The following is a 15,856-nucleotide window of genomic DNA, read 5'->3' on the forward strand; positions in this document are numbered from 1 at the left end:
AGTATCTAAGACCCTATAAAATTAAGGAAGTTATAGAGAATCACGGACTCGCCTATAAGTTAAAACTTCTAGTAACTATAAAAATTCATAATATCTTTCCTATTTCCCTCTTAGAACCCTGGAGTCCTCGTATAGATAGCGTCTAGGTCCCTAAGGAAGTCTAGGTAGAACCTTAGGAGTCCGATAAGTACGAAGTTAAGGATATCCTAGCCTACCGTTATAATAGAAACCGCTAATAATACTTAATTAAGTGGGAAGGCTACGGCCACGAGGAAAACACTTAGGAACCCACGCGTAATATCCCGGAATCGCTCCTTCGCGAGTATCACGCTAGGAGGTCCCGAGATACCCCCTAGACAAACACCTAAAGCACCTTAAGAGTGTAATCCTAACACACCAGGCTTAAGAAACATCTCATGTATCAGAACTTCAGGAATTTATATACCGAACCCGTAGACCTCCTAAATTAGGGCCTGGAAAATTAATTATTACCCCGCAGGGACTTACTACTATACTAAATAGAAAAAGAAAACCCTAAAAGCGAAAACTTCTAAGGCCGGAGTTCCCCCCCCCCGATATAAAGTCTCGGTAACTATATATTAACCGCCCCCTAATCCCCCGTTTTACTACGGCTACTTACTAAGCAGGTGCTTATATAAACGTTTACCTATAGCTACGAAACGCAGTAGCGCACTTTATATAATCTCCTAATAAGACTAAGTATCTTAAACTGCCTCCTTAGCGGCGCGGCGGACTATAGGAGCCTTATTAAAGCCCCGCCGGTTTTAGGCCTAATACCCGCTCTTAGCCTTACCTAGTAAAATCTATAACTCCTTTAGTTCGGCCTATCACTAAGTTAGTAATATATACTCTCTTAGGGGGTAAGGTTTACTTATAAGCTACGCGTTAGTATAATAGCCGCGCTTGTTAGCCTTAATTAGGTAACGCTATATATACTCACCTAGTAACTCCGCCTTAAGGGTTATCTGGAAGTCTAATAGTAATCCACGGAGTAGCTTATCAGGAAGGGGTTATAATCACTTACCTTTATATAACCCCGAGAACTGTTACATTAGTAATACTCGTATTTATACGAATTAATAGTATACGCCTCCCTATAAGCGCTAAAGATAATATAGTCACGACTACCGTCTAGCTTAAGCCGGAGGAAGTGCTACGTATAATAGTTATAAAGAGCGCGAGGGTGGGTGCCCTCTATATCCTCCTTAACTATATACGTAGTATCCTCCTACGGCTTATTATCGCCTCCCTAAGTATCGGCTATATCCTTGTCCTTATTAACGTTATTAACCGTATTAGGGTCGGTATCGTCCTTATCCTCCTCTTCCTCCCCGTGGTTAACTATAACCACCTTATTACCCTCTCCCTTAGAAAAGCCCTTAAAGGAATTATCGTTAATTATAATAACACTATTATTATTATTCTCTTTATACTTACTAAGAGCGTACTCGCTATCCGATAATAGCTTAATAATAGGGCTATTACCCTAGTTAACCACTCTAGTAGGAGTATTATTATTATTATTAGTGATACCGTTCTACTACTCTATTATTAGTCGTAGCGTTAGGTTTTCCTATCGCAGGTTCTCTATATACTCTATAATAAGCGCTAGTTAGTCTTTAGTTAAATAGTTAGATATAATAATAGGAGTTATTTGCGCGTGGATATAGAAAGATGGTTAATATTATAAACGAAGACTATCTCTTATTACTTATTAATCTTTAACGATAAACGTGGAGAGACACTTACTAGTATAAGAAGAGCTATGAATATATGCTTATATTAGGAAAGAAAAAAAAGTTAACATGAAGGTTATACGGGAAAATAGTTAGTATTATTATTATTACTATAGTAAGAGGTTAACTAACCCTGGAGAACCGCGTATACCTTCCTTATATCTACCACGACGATACCTTATACCTGCTATTAGACCTCCTGTATCCTTTTATTCTTACTATAACAGGAACCGTGCTAGTTAACGGTAACACTATAGACAATCTGTTTATATACTCGCTTTAAGGATATTTTAGGCACGTTATTTATTCACACGATAATTATTTATAGATTCCTTTTTACTTCGCTCTTTAAACTAATTATACTGCCCTTAGGACCTTTATGCCTAAATAACGTCTTAGTTAGATATAGCTATATCTACGGTTTAAAGGTGAACGCTTATTATCTTTCTTAAGTACTCTAAGTGGGAAGAAAGAACCCAGTCTAAATAAAGACGGTTATCATAGAGAGTTTCGTAATAATACAGGTTCCTTTTACTAGATAACTAATCCCTCTTTAATTATCCGCACTTACGCTCCTAAGGATAGGAGTATTTTTAGAGAGGGGTATATTATCAGAATATATAATGCTTATACGTTATTATAGGACTAGCACTAGACTTATATATAGATAGGGGGATCGTAGTCAGGTTAGACCGTTAAAGATACGACGCGTCGAGGTTAAGTAAGCTAGTTAGCTTAGGAACCAGCTTACGCGTAAACTTAGTCCTAAGGAGGCCTCTCGCTACCCACTTAGTTAGAAGACCTTAGGTAGGTATAAAGAGGGGGAGTGCCTTCTATAGTTCCTAGAGTCTTAGGAGGACTCAACAAACAATCTTATCACGATACCCCCTCTTTAGTTCCTACTAGTCCTTAGGTAATCTTATATCGTTCAGCAGTCGCCTATCACTCCTCACAGTATACCTATAACAATAAGATAGTGTAGATAGTCCCTTCGATATAGGAGTATATCATATTAAATTCCTTCTACTACGCATTATAGTCTGCCTTTTCCTCTCGGTATATACGGCAATTTTATAGGTAGTATATACGCCCCTGTTTAAAGAGGTTATCGATAGACGTGGGTATCCTTATCGGTGGTTCTTTCGTTACGGCCGTAGCCTTCCAGCGAACGGCCGTTTTCTTCTTACCGGCGGCTATAATAGCTATAGCCGCTATAGCCACCGTGGTAACGGATATAGTAGACGTAGCTACGGCGGTATCTATAGCGTCGGTAGCCTTATCGCCCTTTAACGTGATAATAGAAGATAGAGTAGCTATAGCCTCCTCCGTCGTGTTAAGGTTAATAAGGGCTTCGTATTTACGGATACTAGACGGCGTAGGCTTAGGGAGGAGGTAGGTGTTAGTCTCCTTGTCGCTTAGCTTTAGATTAAGATAGTTATTCTTATCAGAGGCGGATTTACCGCGCACGGCGTGCTCCCACGTTACCTAATCCCTCTAGTTAATAAGGGTAGTAACGGCTACCTTCTATTTGGCGTTAGATATATTAGAAGATATCTTTACTAGTTTATCGTTTATCAGTTAATTAATTGATAGGTTGGTTGATTAAATTCTTAATTGCTCTGATTAGGTTGATAGTAGTTATTTAAGAGTGTTTATATAAACGTAATTACTTTTTATAGTGGAATAGGGGTAGCCTTATGGATATCAATCGTTCAGGCGTTATAAACTAGGCTTATAACTATCGTATTAAGAATATACCACTACGCTAAAATTGAATTCCTATATCTTATATATAGGGCTTATTTCAGTGCTTATATATTCAATACGATATAACCCCTGGGTTAGCAGCAGACAGTACTGCCTAATAGGCTAGATAAGTTATTAATAAGCACTAATAGCTCTCGCTATCTTTTATCTTTGTATCTTCTTTTTATGGTTTTTCCACGTTTCGAATTAAGGGTATTTTTAAGGGGCATACTTAGTTTACGCTAAAACGGCTACCGGGCTTATAATTATCGCACGTTAAAATAGCACTTATATAATTAACTTAGTAGAGCAGAAATCTCGTGTATGAGTATTATATTAAGTTATATCTATATAAGTCTCGTATACCCTTAATTTAGGTGGTAAGGACTCTATTATGGGTACTATATTATTTAGATCCTATCCGGTCTTTTCCGGTATCCTCCCTTATTATAACCTAATGCCCGAGGTCTATTAGATAAAGCGTAGTCAAAATCGTCATAAAATATATCAAAATTAATTAAGGTAATTATGTATAATTATAACTGTCTTAGACCGTCAGGGAAACGCTGCCACCGTATTTTATATAGTACAGATTCTATAAGCGTCTACCCGGATTATACTCTTAGTAATCCGGCCTATTACGTAACCGAAAAGACTATAGTCTATTCGATATACCCCGTAATCGCCCTAAAACGTTAGTTAGGCGATTAAAGCTATTTATAACCGGTAAATATAACGGGTATACGGCCTATATAATCTCTTCCCTATAGCCGCCCTTAAATTCGTCCTATAGGTTCTCTAAATACTCTATCCGAACTTCCTCTAGCTATTTTTACTATAGCCATTCCTGTATATCCATTACTCTTACCTAGGACCTGAATATCTTCAATTTCTCGCCGTATAACGCCTTTATTAATCCGTCTACCACTAGTTCCGCGCTCGTAACGTACATTACGAGTATTTACCCTTATTCCTTTACTTAATATAACTAGTATCGTATAGGCATATAGACTATAACGTGGTCTATAAGGGATCTAGGGGGGATCCACGCTATATCTAAGGGCTTCGGATATCGGGGACCTCGGGTATCAGGATATAATAGGGGCGGATACCGGAAAAGACCGGATAGGATCTAAATAACTTAGTACCCATAACGGAGTCTTTACTACCTAAATTAAGAGTATAAGAGACTCTCCCAGATATAACTTAATATAATACACATATACAAGATTTCTGCTCTACTAAGTTAATCATCCAAGTGCATTTTAACGTGCGATAACTAGTGGCTATAGATATCGACGTGGCGGAGGCGTGTTATTAACGTGCTAATCTCTTAATTAACTAATCGAATCGCTTAGTTATTATCGTATAAAATCCTTAATTCCGGATCGTTAAATTCCACTCTTATAGTAAGTAATAGGCGTTATATAAAGATACCCTCTTTTACACCTTATACTAACGCTAATAGCTCTGCTTCCATTATTTACTTTGTGACCGTATCCTGCTTATTAGCGCGCCACGCGATTATACCGCTAAATAAGCGTATTACGTATACTTAATTACTCTTTCGATTAAGGGTATTATTGGTAAATAAGGCGTTGGTGTAGATTTCGATAGTATCGCCACCCCTTAGTTCTAACGTAAACGATTAGCTATTAATTAGATAAAGGATTAGATAATAGGCGGCCTTATAGTGTATAGGCCCTGGATTAATATTAAAACAGTACAGCCTTAATACTATAAAGGCGATATCTAGCCGCGATATCACTACTACGTATAGTATAGATTCTATCTTCCGTTAATAGCTTGTAATAGTAGTCGAGGTCCCTGAATAGGGTAGTAGCTCTATAACCTTAATTAGGTATATTAGGCGATAGTTACTACTATGCTTACTATTCGGCTTTAATAGGCGTTCTAATTTAGTAACGTAGTCGTGTTATAATAGCTAGACTTTACGGGCGGTACGGTCGCGAATAACCTTAATACTAAGAAACCACTATAGAGGATCGCTACCTTATAGGTTATAGTGGCGTTATAGATTATTAATAGCCTGCTCTATCTATGCCTTATATTGTTTCTTATAAGTAATAACGATATCGTTAATATAGAAAAACAGGATTAAACCGCGACGTAGAAAATAATATAGTTTTTACGGCACTATCTAAAAGCTATCCGCTAAAAGGATAGCCGAAAAGTGCTTTTACTATAGTAATAGGGGACTCCTTAAGCCTATATAGCGCCTTTTATAGGTGTAAATGGCTCCCCGGGGCTAGAAAGCCTAGTGGCGGGTATATAAAGATATTATACGAAAGAGGTGCGTGTATAAACGCGTTTATAACGTCGAATTATAATAGTATAAGGTTAAAACGGGCGGCGATAGCTATTAACGCGCGGAATAACCGTCCGGCTAGATTTACTATATACGTCTCCTCGAGTAAGGATTAATACTACTAATCTCCTCGCACTATAAGCCTTACCTTATATTTATATAGAAACCTATACTTATCGAACTTATATATTATCACCTATATCGAATTAAGAACCTAATATCTATCTACTACGGATACTGGTACCCGTATCCGCGACTATATCTCCTTATAGCTCCATAGGTAGTCTTCTTATACCTATCGGAATAGGTGGCCGTAAGGGTATAACGGTATATCGTAAGGGTTTTTCGGAGGAGGAGGGAGGTCTTTATAGTGGATCTTTACGGCCGTTAGGGTAACCGCCGGAGTACCCGCCGGAGTAACCGCCAGCGTTATCTTTCCCGAGATAGCCTCCCGGATTATACTTCTGGTAGCTACCGCCGGGGCTATAGAGTCGTAGGGTATTATTAAATATCGCTATAGCGCTATAGGCGTAGACCTTTTTAACCGTAATTTAGTTAGCGGAGTCCTATTTAATATATATATATCCGGGGCGGAACGGCTAGTATTAAATACTATAACCTAATAGTCTCTTTTCTAGCTATCTTCTTATTTAATTAGTCGCGCTCACCTATCTATAGAGAGCCCTATAGCCGTAACTATAGGGGTATCGTAGCACGATATTCCTCTATCTATAAGGAACCCTACGGCTATAACCGTAGAAGATCCACGATTTCCTAATATTTTAGCTGCTATTAGCGCTATAACCGATGGTAGGGTTACTAGTAGAGTAGGAAGTAATGGATTAAGCGGATATAGACTGTAATTAGGCGCTATACCGGCTAAATCATACTATTCGTAACTTAAATCTTATCCTAATTAGCTCGAGATAGCCTCCTTTACCCCCTTACGGCCGGGTATTACAGACTATAGCCTTAACGGTAATAACACCGTCGAGGAGGGGGATCCGGGGGGGAACTAGCCCCGGTAAAGGGTTAAGTTCAAAATAAGCAGTTATATAAAATAGGGGGTCCTTAGCTTATACGTCCGTAAACGGCCGTGAATCTCTAGCCCTCTCCTACTCGATCCAACTAATTAGGTCTTTTAGTTACTCCTCGGTTAATTAACAGAGGTTATCCTTAAAGGCGTTAATATCGCCGTTAAAAAGGTATATTCGTTAAAAGCTATATTGCGCGTGCGAATAGCGCGGTGCTAGCGCCGGCCTAGCACCTAGATACGGAAGATATTAGTAGAATCGCAGCCGATAAGGTAGACGATATAGGCGCGGGGAGCGATACGATTTAATAGCTTATTAGCGCCTTTTTAGACGTCCTTTATTATCGTGTACGCCTTATAGCCGTAGGCTTAAACGTGTGATAAAATGGGCTTCCTTTTAAAGAGGACCTTATATAGCGTTTTCTAATCCTTTTACTACCTTCGTGGTATCCGGTTATAGACGTATATAGCGGTGGGAATAGCCTTAGGCTATATAAACGGCGGTAGTTTTACGTGAATATTTATCGTACGACCCTTCGAGATAATCATGGTAGCAGCGCGTTCGGTACCCCCGTTCTACGCTTAAGTGTTAGTAGTAGATACCTCTAAAAGGATACCCTCTTTACGCAGGAATTAGGTAATATTGTGGGATTAAGTTAGCTTATTATTAGATTCGAAAACGCGCACCTTATAGCCTAATTAGCGGTCTACCTAGGCGAGGAATTCCTTAAGTATTATAAGGGTATCTATTACTAGCTTACTCTTTATAATGTAGGTAGCCGTAAAACTACTATAACGGTCGGTAAGAAATATAAACCGCGAGTCCCCGTCGGATATTCTGTTAAAATCCGTGAAATTAATCGCCTACCGCTCCCCTGCGTAAGTAGGTACGGTGTAAGGGCGCCTACTAATATACCGTTTAATCTGTATAAGCTTATAGGCCTCGTAGTCGATAGTTATTACTCCTTTTATTTTAACCCTCTATATCTGCTCTTCTAGGTGCCTAGGAGGCTTAGGGCTAGCGTGCCCTAGCCGTAGATACTATAAGATACCTTCCGTAGTGCTTAGATAGCGTATTATCCATTTATGGACGGCTTTTCAGGTGGAAGACGACGAAGAAGAGCCTAGAAAAGTAGCCGTAGATTAGTTAGAGGAGGGCACGTATTTAACCACGGTTTAATCGAAGTAATGACTTAGCTAGTATAGTATAGATCTATCGGTATATCGAAGGTAGTTATTTAGTGGCTTCTGATCATACTAGTATCCTCGTAGTCGTAACCGTTAGTTTAAGATTAAATTATAAGTAAAATCCGCGTAGTATACGATATTTAAGAGCCTGAAAGCGAGGCCTCCTATTAGTTCGTTTAATGTCACGGTTATATTACCGTAACCTTTAATAGGTAGCGATAAGCTACCTACGACTATGTAGTCTCCCCATATAGCGGGTATAAAATCAGAAAAACGGGAAAAATTATTAAAAAAATAAATAGTAGCGCCGGAATCGAGGATAATAGAGACTCGAAGAGGGTAACTAGTAGTAGCGGCTCCTACTATAAAGCTAGCGGTGTGGGAGATACTACTAAGGGCGAGTCACGCCTTTTTAAGCTATATAGAATCCCGGCCTATATCCTTCTTCACCTTCTTTATAGCGGGTAGTTCTTTCACTTCCGCGCGTATAGCAGCGTCGTATTTAAGGATCCGGTTAACGGTTATTTTAGTGTTCTCGTAAGGGGTCTAGCCGTCGAACGCTATCTCCGGAAAGATATAGTAACAGGCGTTAATATTATAATACGGCGTCGCGTATACTTAATAGGTTTCCCCTTATCAGAGGGCAGATTAACCTCTTTTAGAAGAAGAACGGTTAGTTATTAAAGTAGTAGAAGGTATAGCTATAGATACCGCAGTAGTAGGATTCTTAGCTTTATTCTTCCTACGGCCGCCCTTCTTACAGGGCTTAGCCGTGGCCTTTAAGGTATCTTTACCCTCCTCGCTTCCGGTATATAGTATAGGGAATACTATAGCGCGGTGGTTACCGCGTTTTCCTTAGTCTTTAAGTCTAGTATTAATATATTTCTGACCAAGGGTATAAAGGTCTTCGGGTATAACTACCTAGTTATCTATAAGACGTCCCTTAGCCTTAGTTTAATAGCGGCCGGTATAGGGGCGTATACCTTTAAAGAAGTCTATAACCTATATATACGTGGCGGGCTTCGAACCGGTATCTTTATAGCTTTATAGTAGTAGCTGCTATTTATCCAACTACTTCCCGAGCTTCTTAAGGCTATTTATAGGATAATGAGTATACTTAATATACTCTTCGTGAGTATTAATTTAGCAGGTGGCTAGGTACTAATCTATATCGCGTTTAACGGCTTTATACACCTCGCGGGGTATACCTCCTTATAGTAGTTATCTACGGCTTTAGTCGATAGTATTAACCTACTAGGTTAGTATAGTATTAATCTCCTTTAGGTAGCTATCGTATTACGCTTATAGGATCTTCTAGCGCGCGATTTCGACGTTATACGCCTTTTAGCCGGTATCCGTAAGGTTAAGATATTACGTAGGGGTACGCCTAGGCGTTATAGAAGGGAAAGAGTCGTAATTCGGTATTATAGGCTCCTCGGGGGTTTAAGTCGGATCGACTAAGCGGAGAAACCACTATACGTTATTATAGGTAGTAACCGATTCGTATAGGCGTCGCCAGAGCTCCTAATCCTTATAGGTTTTATACGTAATATAGCTAAGATACGATGTCTTAATAGTTATTTACAGATAAACACGCTATATCGGCGCGGCTAGGTGGCTTTTAATCGGTAGTAATAAAGGTAGGTAAAATAGGTATATCTTTACTTAGCAAGTAAGACTCTTAATTATTAGATAAAGCGTAGTCAAAATCGTCATAAAATAGGTCAAAATTAATTAAGACAATTATGTACACTTGTAACTGTCTTAGACCGTCAGGGAAACGCTACCACCGTATTTTATATAATGCAGATTCTGCAAGCGTCCACCCGGATTATACTCTTAGTAATCCGGCCTATTCCGTAACCGAAAAGACTGTGGTCTGTTCGACAAGGTCCCCGAGGTCTGAAGCCCTTAGTCAGGCATGGATCCCCCAGGACCACGACGTGGTCCGTGTGCCCATGCGACACAACAGGCTAGGTGAAATTGTTGAACGGAGCCTTACGGAGTGTCCGAAGTCGCAGATGCGCTCGATGACTCAGCCAACCCCAGGTGTTGTTCGGAAACGCCATCGGACCTTGGATGGCGACAGACGCTCTCTGGCCTTCCCATAATAATTACTTGTCCCAGGCCTTGTCAAGTCCGGATTACACCATTTTCTGCATACAATATTTCGTTGGCTTGCCCGCGTCAACACTGCAGTCAATCGCGACGAATTACGGCTTGATAAGTCTTATTGGACACGATATCCACTGACCTAGGTGCTGGTACTTCGCCGTGCCATTCATCTCGTTTTGGTCAGCGTCGCCCTTCCAAACATATTTCCGTGGCAGCTAGGTTCCTTGGTACGGCAAATTTGAACAGCTCCTTGTTGGTGTTATATAAAAGCGTATGTGGCACACCGTTATCCGAGCCTGCTCCATCCAGTACGGAGTACAATGAGCAACGGAAGCCCAGCAACTGCCAAAATGAGTGACCCTCTCAAACGGTTGGACTTGGATGGGCATGAAATGCCGCCCTCGCCTGCCCCGTCCAGCCCACGTACTGGTGGACGGCGCCGTTATGCTCTTGCCACAGAGCTCGTTTACACCGAGACCAAGGACCAGTATGGGGCGTCCAGCATTCCCATCTATCAGTCAGCCACCTTCAAGCAGGCTTCTGCGGCCGGAGGCACCAACGACTACGACTACACTCGCTCTGGTAATCCGACTCGCACGTATTTGGAACGCCACTTGGCAAAGATTATGAATGCAACAAGGGCCTTGGCCGTCGGGTCCGGAATGGGGGCGCTGGATGTCATCACTCGCCTGTTAAGAGCTGGCGACGAAGTCATTACTGGAGACGATCTCTATGGCGGCACCAATCGATTGCTCGCTTACCTCTCTTCCAATCAAGGTATCGTCGTTCACCATGTAGACACCACCAATATCGATTCCGTCCGCCCCGTCATTTCCGACAAGACGACAATGGTACTGTTAGAGAGTCCCACGAACCCTCTGATAAAGATTATCGACATCCCCTCTATCGCGCGGCTGGTGCATGAGGCCAATGACAGAGCTCTCGTCGTGGTGGATAACACTATGCTATCACCCATGCTGTCCAATCCTCTCCACCTTGGCGCTGATATTGTGTATGAATCGGGGACGAAGTATTTGTCCGGACACCACGACATCATGGCAGGGGTGATTGGCGTCAACGATGCCGCTATTGGAGACAAACTGTACTTCACGATCAACGCAACCGGATGCGGCCTGTCACCGAACGATTCGTTTCTTCTCATGAGGGGCATCAAGACTCTTGCGATTCGTATGGAGAAGCAGCAGACCAATGCTCAGAAAATCGCAGAGTTTCTTGAGTCTCGCGGCTTCCGTGTACGCTATCCCGGTCTTAAGTCCCATCCCCAGTACGACCTCCACTGGTCCATGGCCAGAGGCGCTGGGGCAGTATTATCCTTCGAGACAGGTGATGTCTCTATATCCGAGAGGATAGTGGAAGCCACACGGCTCTGGGGTATTAGCGTGAGTTTTGGCTGCGTGAATAGCTTGATCAGCATGCCGTGCCAAATGAGCCATGCGAGTATCGACCCGCAAACGCGTAAAGAACGACAAATGCCAGAAGACATCATCAGATTATGTGTTGGAATCGAAGACGTAAATGATCTCATCGATGATTTATCTCGCGCTGTAAGTCGCTTCCGCTACGCACACCGTGCCTTCTTTTGGACTAACGTATTTTAGTTGGTTGAAGCAGGATCCGTGGCCGTTACCCTGGACGGCTTCAGGGCAACTGGGTCATCTTCATCGGCTCAACAATCAACCGCCATTGACAGCGACGGGGGAGTGTAGCCGCTTATGCGCCATTGTCAGGGTACTAGGCGTCCAGACCATGATATCGTATGTGAGGAGCCCATTGAGCGGAGAGACGCGGTTCCAGGGGTCTTTATCCATGTCATCTCCAGAATCTAGCTTAACCATCCCTTTGCTCTATGTACGTTGGCACATCTCTGCACATCTCTTTCTCGAATTGCGACTGCACTGTAGAATACATCCGTAATATCGGCACTACAGGGGAGACTGTCTTGCGACTGGACCCCATTTGGGTAGACCCGTTGGAATGCGTGGGGTCGAGATCTTTAATCCCGCATTCCAGCTTCACACTTTACCAGGAGTAAGAAGGCACTGAATCTAGAGAGGACGATAGCCTCGGATCAACCGCATCGAGCAGCAAATGACCCATTTGCATTGACAGACGACAAGTAAATCCAACAGCTGCAGTTCTTTAAAATTCATCAAACAACCCTAGAAATCGAATCGGTCTGGAAGAACAACCGGGGCTACCAAAGTCCAGGTGTACAAAGCGTAACACACCCACGCGCTTATAATCTTAACCCAGCTAGCCCAGTAGGTGCGTCCGACAGGTGCGAAGTCCCCATCTTGTTGTGACTGGTCGACACTCATGCCTAGCAGTGTTGCTATCCAAGCCGTGGCCAAGAAGAATATAATGTGGAAAACGCTGTAGGTATACTGCGTCTGATTTCTCTCGTCATCCCCAGCGGCCTGACTTTCATCTTCACCCTCACCATCTGATAAGAGAGCGTCGGCAGGCAAGCTGCCTTCTTCGACTGCACGTCGCAGAGCTTCGGCGCGCATTTCTCGATGAGCGCGAGGCTGCTGAGTAACAAGATCGTGCTCGTCCGACTCAGGAAGACGGATACCTCGTCCGGTACCCAGTCCTAAACTCTGTGTTGCTGCTCGAGTGGTGGTATAAGCCACAGTAAGCATGGTGACAACGGCCCCAATAACGATGGAGGTCGTCCGAGTCCCCTGGGCCCGAACCAGAGGGTTGCAATGCTTGTCGTCCGGCTCCATGGACACGGCCGACATGGTCAGATACGTGCAATAAATTGCGACCATTGCGGCTTGGGCTAGGCCAGCCTTCGGATTATACTCCTGCACAGTCGGGTTGACAGAGATAAATGACGTCACCAACCAAAGAAGGAGGTTGACGGTTATAGCAACTTGGTTCATGGAGCAACCACCGCCAGCAAAGAAGATGTACTGGACGATGGTCATGGCCAGAGAAGCGACGTACATTCCCAGGGTGGATCCAATGAGTACAGTCCTCCAGGCCTTGGATTCGGTTGCGTCGATTTTCTCCAGGCAGTATTCGGCCCATCCGTGGGCGAGATCCACGAGCAGAATCAGGCCGAGTATGAGGAAGAGCATGGCACAGAATAGGGAAACATAGTTCCCCCAAACTTGGAAGAATTCGTCTGGAATCAGGAAAGAAAGCACAATCAAGGAGAGCCAAGCCAAGACTTTGGGACCCCAGTACCCATTCTGAAGCGCAGCACGGGGATTCTTCGACGATTTAATGCCGAAAAGGAGACCAGCGAAGACGAGATGGAAGAGACCCAGGGCGAAGTTAATACGGTTCATAGCGAGCCATCCATGGCATTGGCCCGTAGGGCAGTCGATCTTAACATAGTCGAGCATCAGATGTTCGAGTTTCTTGATGGCCCAAGGTGTAAGCATTATCCATGACAGGGTCGAGTTGACTAGGAGAAGTAGAGCATAGGCGACTCGAGTGGCAACACTGGTTACAAACTGTCAGTCTCAGTCACCTCAGTAAGAAAATGTGGAAGAAATATATGGAAGTAATAACTACCTGTTGCCGCATTTCCCACAAGCACTGCATATTGCCGAACATGTGGCGGCACCACAACAGCTCGCAGCAAAGGTGATAAGCTAACACGCTGTTAATATGAATTTGGATGTCTGAGGGATATTGGGAGCGGAGGAGAAGACTTGCAGTGGTGATACTGGGAACTGCCAGGAGTGGCAAAGAGAGGAGAGCGCCCATCGTGATAGTTGTAGGAACATGCGAATTGGTACGTAGAGTTCAAGCTCATGCAGTTTCAAGTTGACTCGCTGGATGATACAACTCCGTAGGTAGGCAATTACCGGGTGGATCATCCTCAGCAACGTCTACCCCGTCCAGGCTACGGAGCGAGAAGTACCTTACCTACCTATGCACGGAAGGCTATTTTCCGCCGGGGTTTAGCCTTCTATTCCCCACTCCTTTTCGAGTATTTGATCTCCCGCCACAAGTTACGAATGACCTTCTCCTTCTGATTTTCTTCCTTCCCCATCTACTTCGATGAGCATATGTCGTCTCTTTTACTTCCCTACGCATCTAAATCGGTTCCTGCCACCACAGACCTGTCTCTACCACTATCTCAGGTATGACTCTACCCAACGACTCGTTGCCCGCCCGAATGATGTTATCATTCACTGTTTTCGCGACTTCCTGAGCGAAGAAACAAAACATGCACTACCATCTGATCCTTGAACCGGCCCTTGATATTCCCCATTACATACCTGCACGTCACACATGAATTGCTATCTAATTCGCACACCAGTCGGTCGATTGCTGGCGTGTGTCAGCTTTGAAGCTCGGTGTTTCAACTTACCGTTTTCTCCCAATGTAAGTAAATCTCTCGTCCCCTGCTTTATGCCTATCTACTGCCTATTTTCAAAGATGAGACACTTTTATCATTCAGTTCTGCTGCTGAGCGCTGTGATGAGATACCATACCAAACCAAACCCTGATGGAATTCGTTGCACCTCTATCCAAATGTTGTCCTTTTTTTTTTTCGCCGGGAGAACCACGATTTGCTGACTTGGGGCTATATTCAATAGGTTCTCATTTGTACTTGAGTTGAGTGTCCAAACATGCACCCCGAGTGCCCCCATATCTCCTTAGTTGTTAGCTCGTTTGTATTGTACCCATTACTGGGTAATTAATCTCATACACAAGACTATATCATTCCGTCCCAGCAGTTTTCACATTTAGTTGATCTGCTTAATGTACTGTGGAATACTCTTGTCACATAAGCTCTTTGCAAAGCTGTTACTACCTAAGGTAGTCACGCGCTGCTTTGTTACCATGATACAAATAGGGACCGTCTAGAGAGGCACCACGTGTTTTGGCTGGAGAGGCACCTAAAAATGGGCCCGTTCCACCGAACCTATATTTCGATATCGAGGTATAGGAAAAGGTATAAACCTAGCGAGGAATATAACCTCTCGTGAAGTACCCTTGTATTTACTACTAAATATTACGATTCCTGCCTATCCACACCTACCTCCGAGCAATCTATCTTTTACTAGTTCTTTTCTACTATATAATAATAACGCCTAGTAAAGCTATCGTAATCTAAATAACGTTAGTTAGGCAGGGCCGGCCTTACAGCCCGCCCCCGCCGCTAGTATCCTTTACTATATTTAAGGAGACCGATAAGGTCGTAAAATCCTATACCCTCGCTAACGGATATAGCCTTATTATAAAGAAGCGTTCTCCTACTAACAATAACGCGACTCGATATGCCTATAGGTGCGGAAAGGGCTAGTGAAACGTATTAAGGGCAGGGCCTAGAGTTCACGACATTAAGCGCCGGAAAATAAGCTCCTAGATAACGGCGTGCCTGTTTAGTATATCGATTAAGCGCCAGGACGATAATAGCTAGGCTATTTTACTACTAACGAGTATCTAGAGCTAGAGCTATAATCACGATATAGTAGGGGCCGCTATATTCGCGACTTATAGGTCTAGCTAGCTTACTTAACGTCGTAATAAGGTTATTACGATAGTAAATAGTAGTATAGGCCCGCGGAATATCGGTAATAGTCTTTGTTAATTATAGGCAGCTATAGGTGCTCTTACCATAGATATTATAAGTGAAGATATTACTAACTTACTTTTAAGATATCGCCTATAAGAACTTATAAGGCGTACGCCCTTAGA

At 42.9% G+C, this 15,856-nt stretch overlaps 3 protein-coding genes across 3 annotated transcripts; 2 read left to right on the forward strand and 1 right to left on the reverse strand.

Annotated features, from left to right (window-relative positions):
* Window positions 1–10,187: 10,187 nt before the first annotated feature.
* SODALDRAFT_301946 (cystathionine beta-lyase) lies at window positions 10,188–12,219 on the forward strand. The gene is made up of 2 exons (XM_028608914.1): window positions 10,188–11,733; window positions 11,788–12,219. Exons 1-2 carry the CDS (start codon window positions 10,489–10,491, stop codon window positions 11,893–11,895), a joined length of 1,353 nt encoding a protein of 450 aa, XP_028462625.1. The 5' UTR covers window positions 10,188–10,488; the 3' UTR covers window positions 11,896–12,219.
* A 65-nt stretch (window positions 12,220–12,284) lies between these two features.
* Window positions 12,285–14,029, reverse strand: SODALDRAFT_80337 (TMS membrane protein/tumor differentially expressed protein). Its single transcript, XM_028615709.1, has 3 exons — window positions 13,862–14,029; window positions 13,718–13,797; window positions 12,285–13,645 (listed from the first exon to the last, which is right to left on the reverse strand). Exons 1-3 carry the CDS (start codon window positions 13,910–13,912, stop codon window positions 12,349–12,351), a joined length of 1,428 nt encoding a protein of 475 aa, XP_028462626.1. The 5' UTR covers window positions 13,913–14,029; the 3' UTR covers window positions 12,285–12,348.
* A 181-nt stretch (window positions 14,030–14,210) lies between these two features.
* SODALDRAFT_382160 (hypothetical protein) lies at window positions 14,211–14,661 on the forward strand (the record flags this gene model as incomplete). The annotated part of the gene is made up of 3 exons (XM_028615213.1): window positions 14,211–14,436; window positions 14,497–14,536; window positions 14,613–14,661. A coding segment is annotated over one exon (191 nt), but the record flags the coding sequence as incomplete, so codon positions are not given.
* Between the last annotated feature and the right edge of the window lie 1,195 nt (window positions 14,662–15,856).

The sequence above is a fragment of the Sodiomyces alkalinus genome (genome assembly GCF_003711515.1).
Source record: "Sodiomyces alkalinus F11 unplaced genomic scaffold SODALscaffold_13, whole genome shotgun sequence".
In the NCBI taxonomy this organism is placed as follows: domain Eukaryota; kingdom Fungi; phylum Ascomycota; class Sordariomycetes; order Glomerellales; family Plectosphaerellaceae; genus Sodiomyces; species Sodiomyces alkalinus.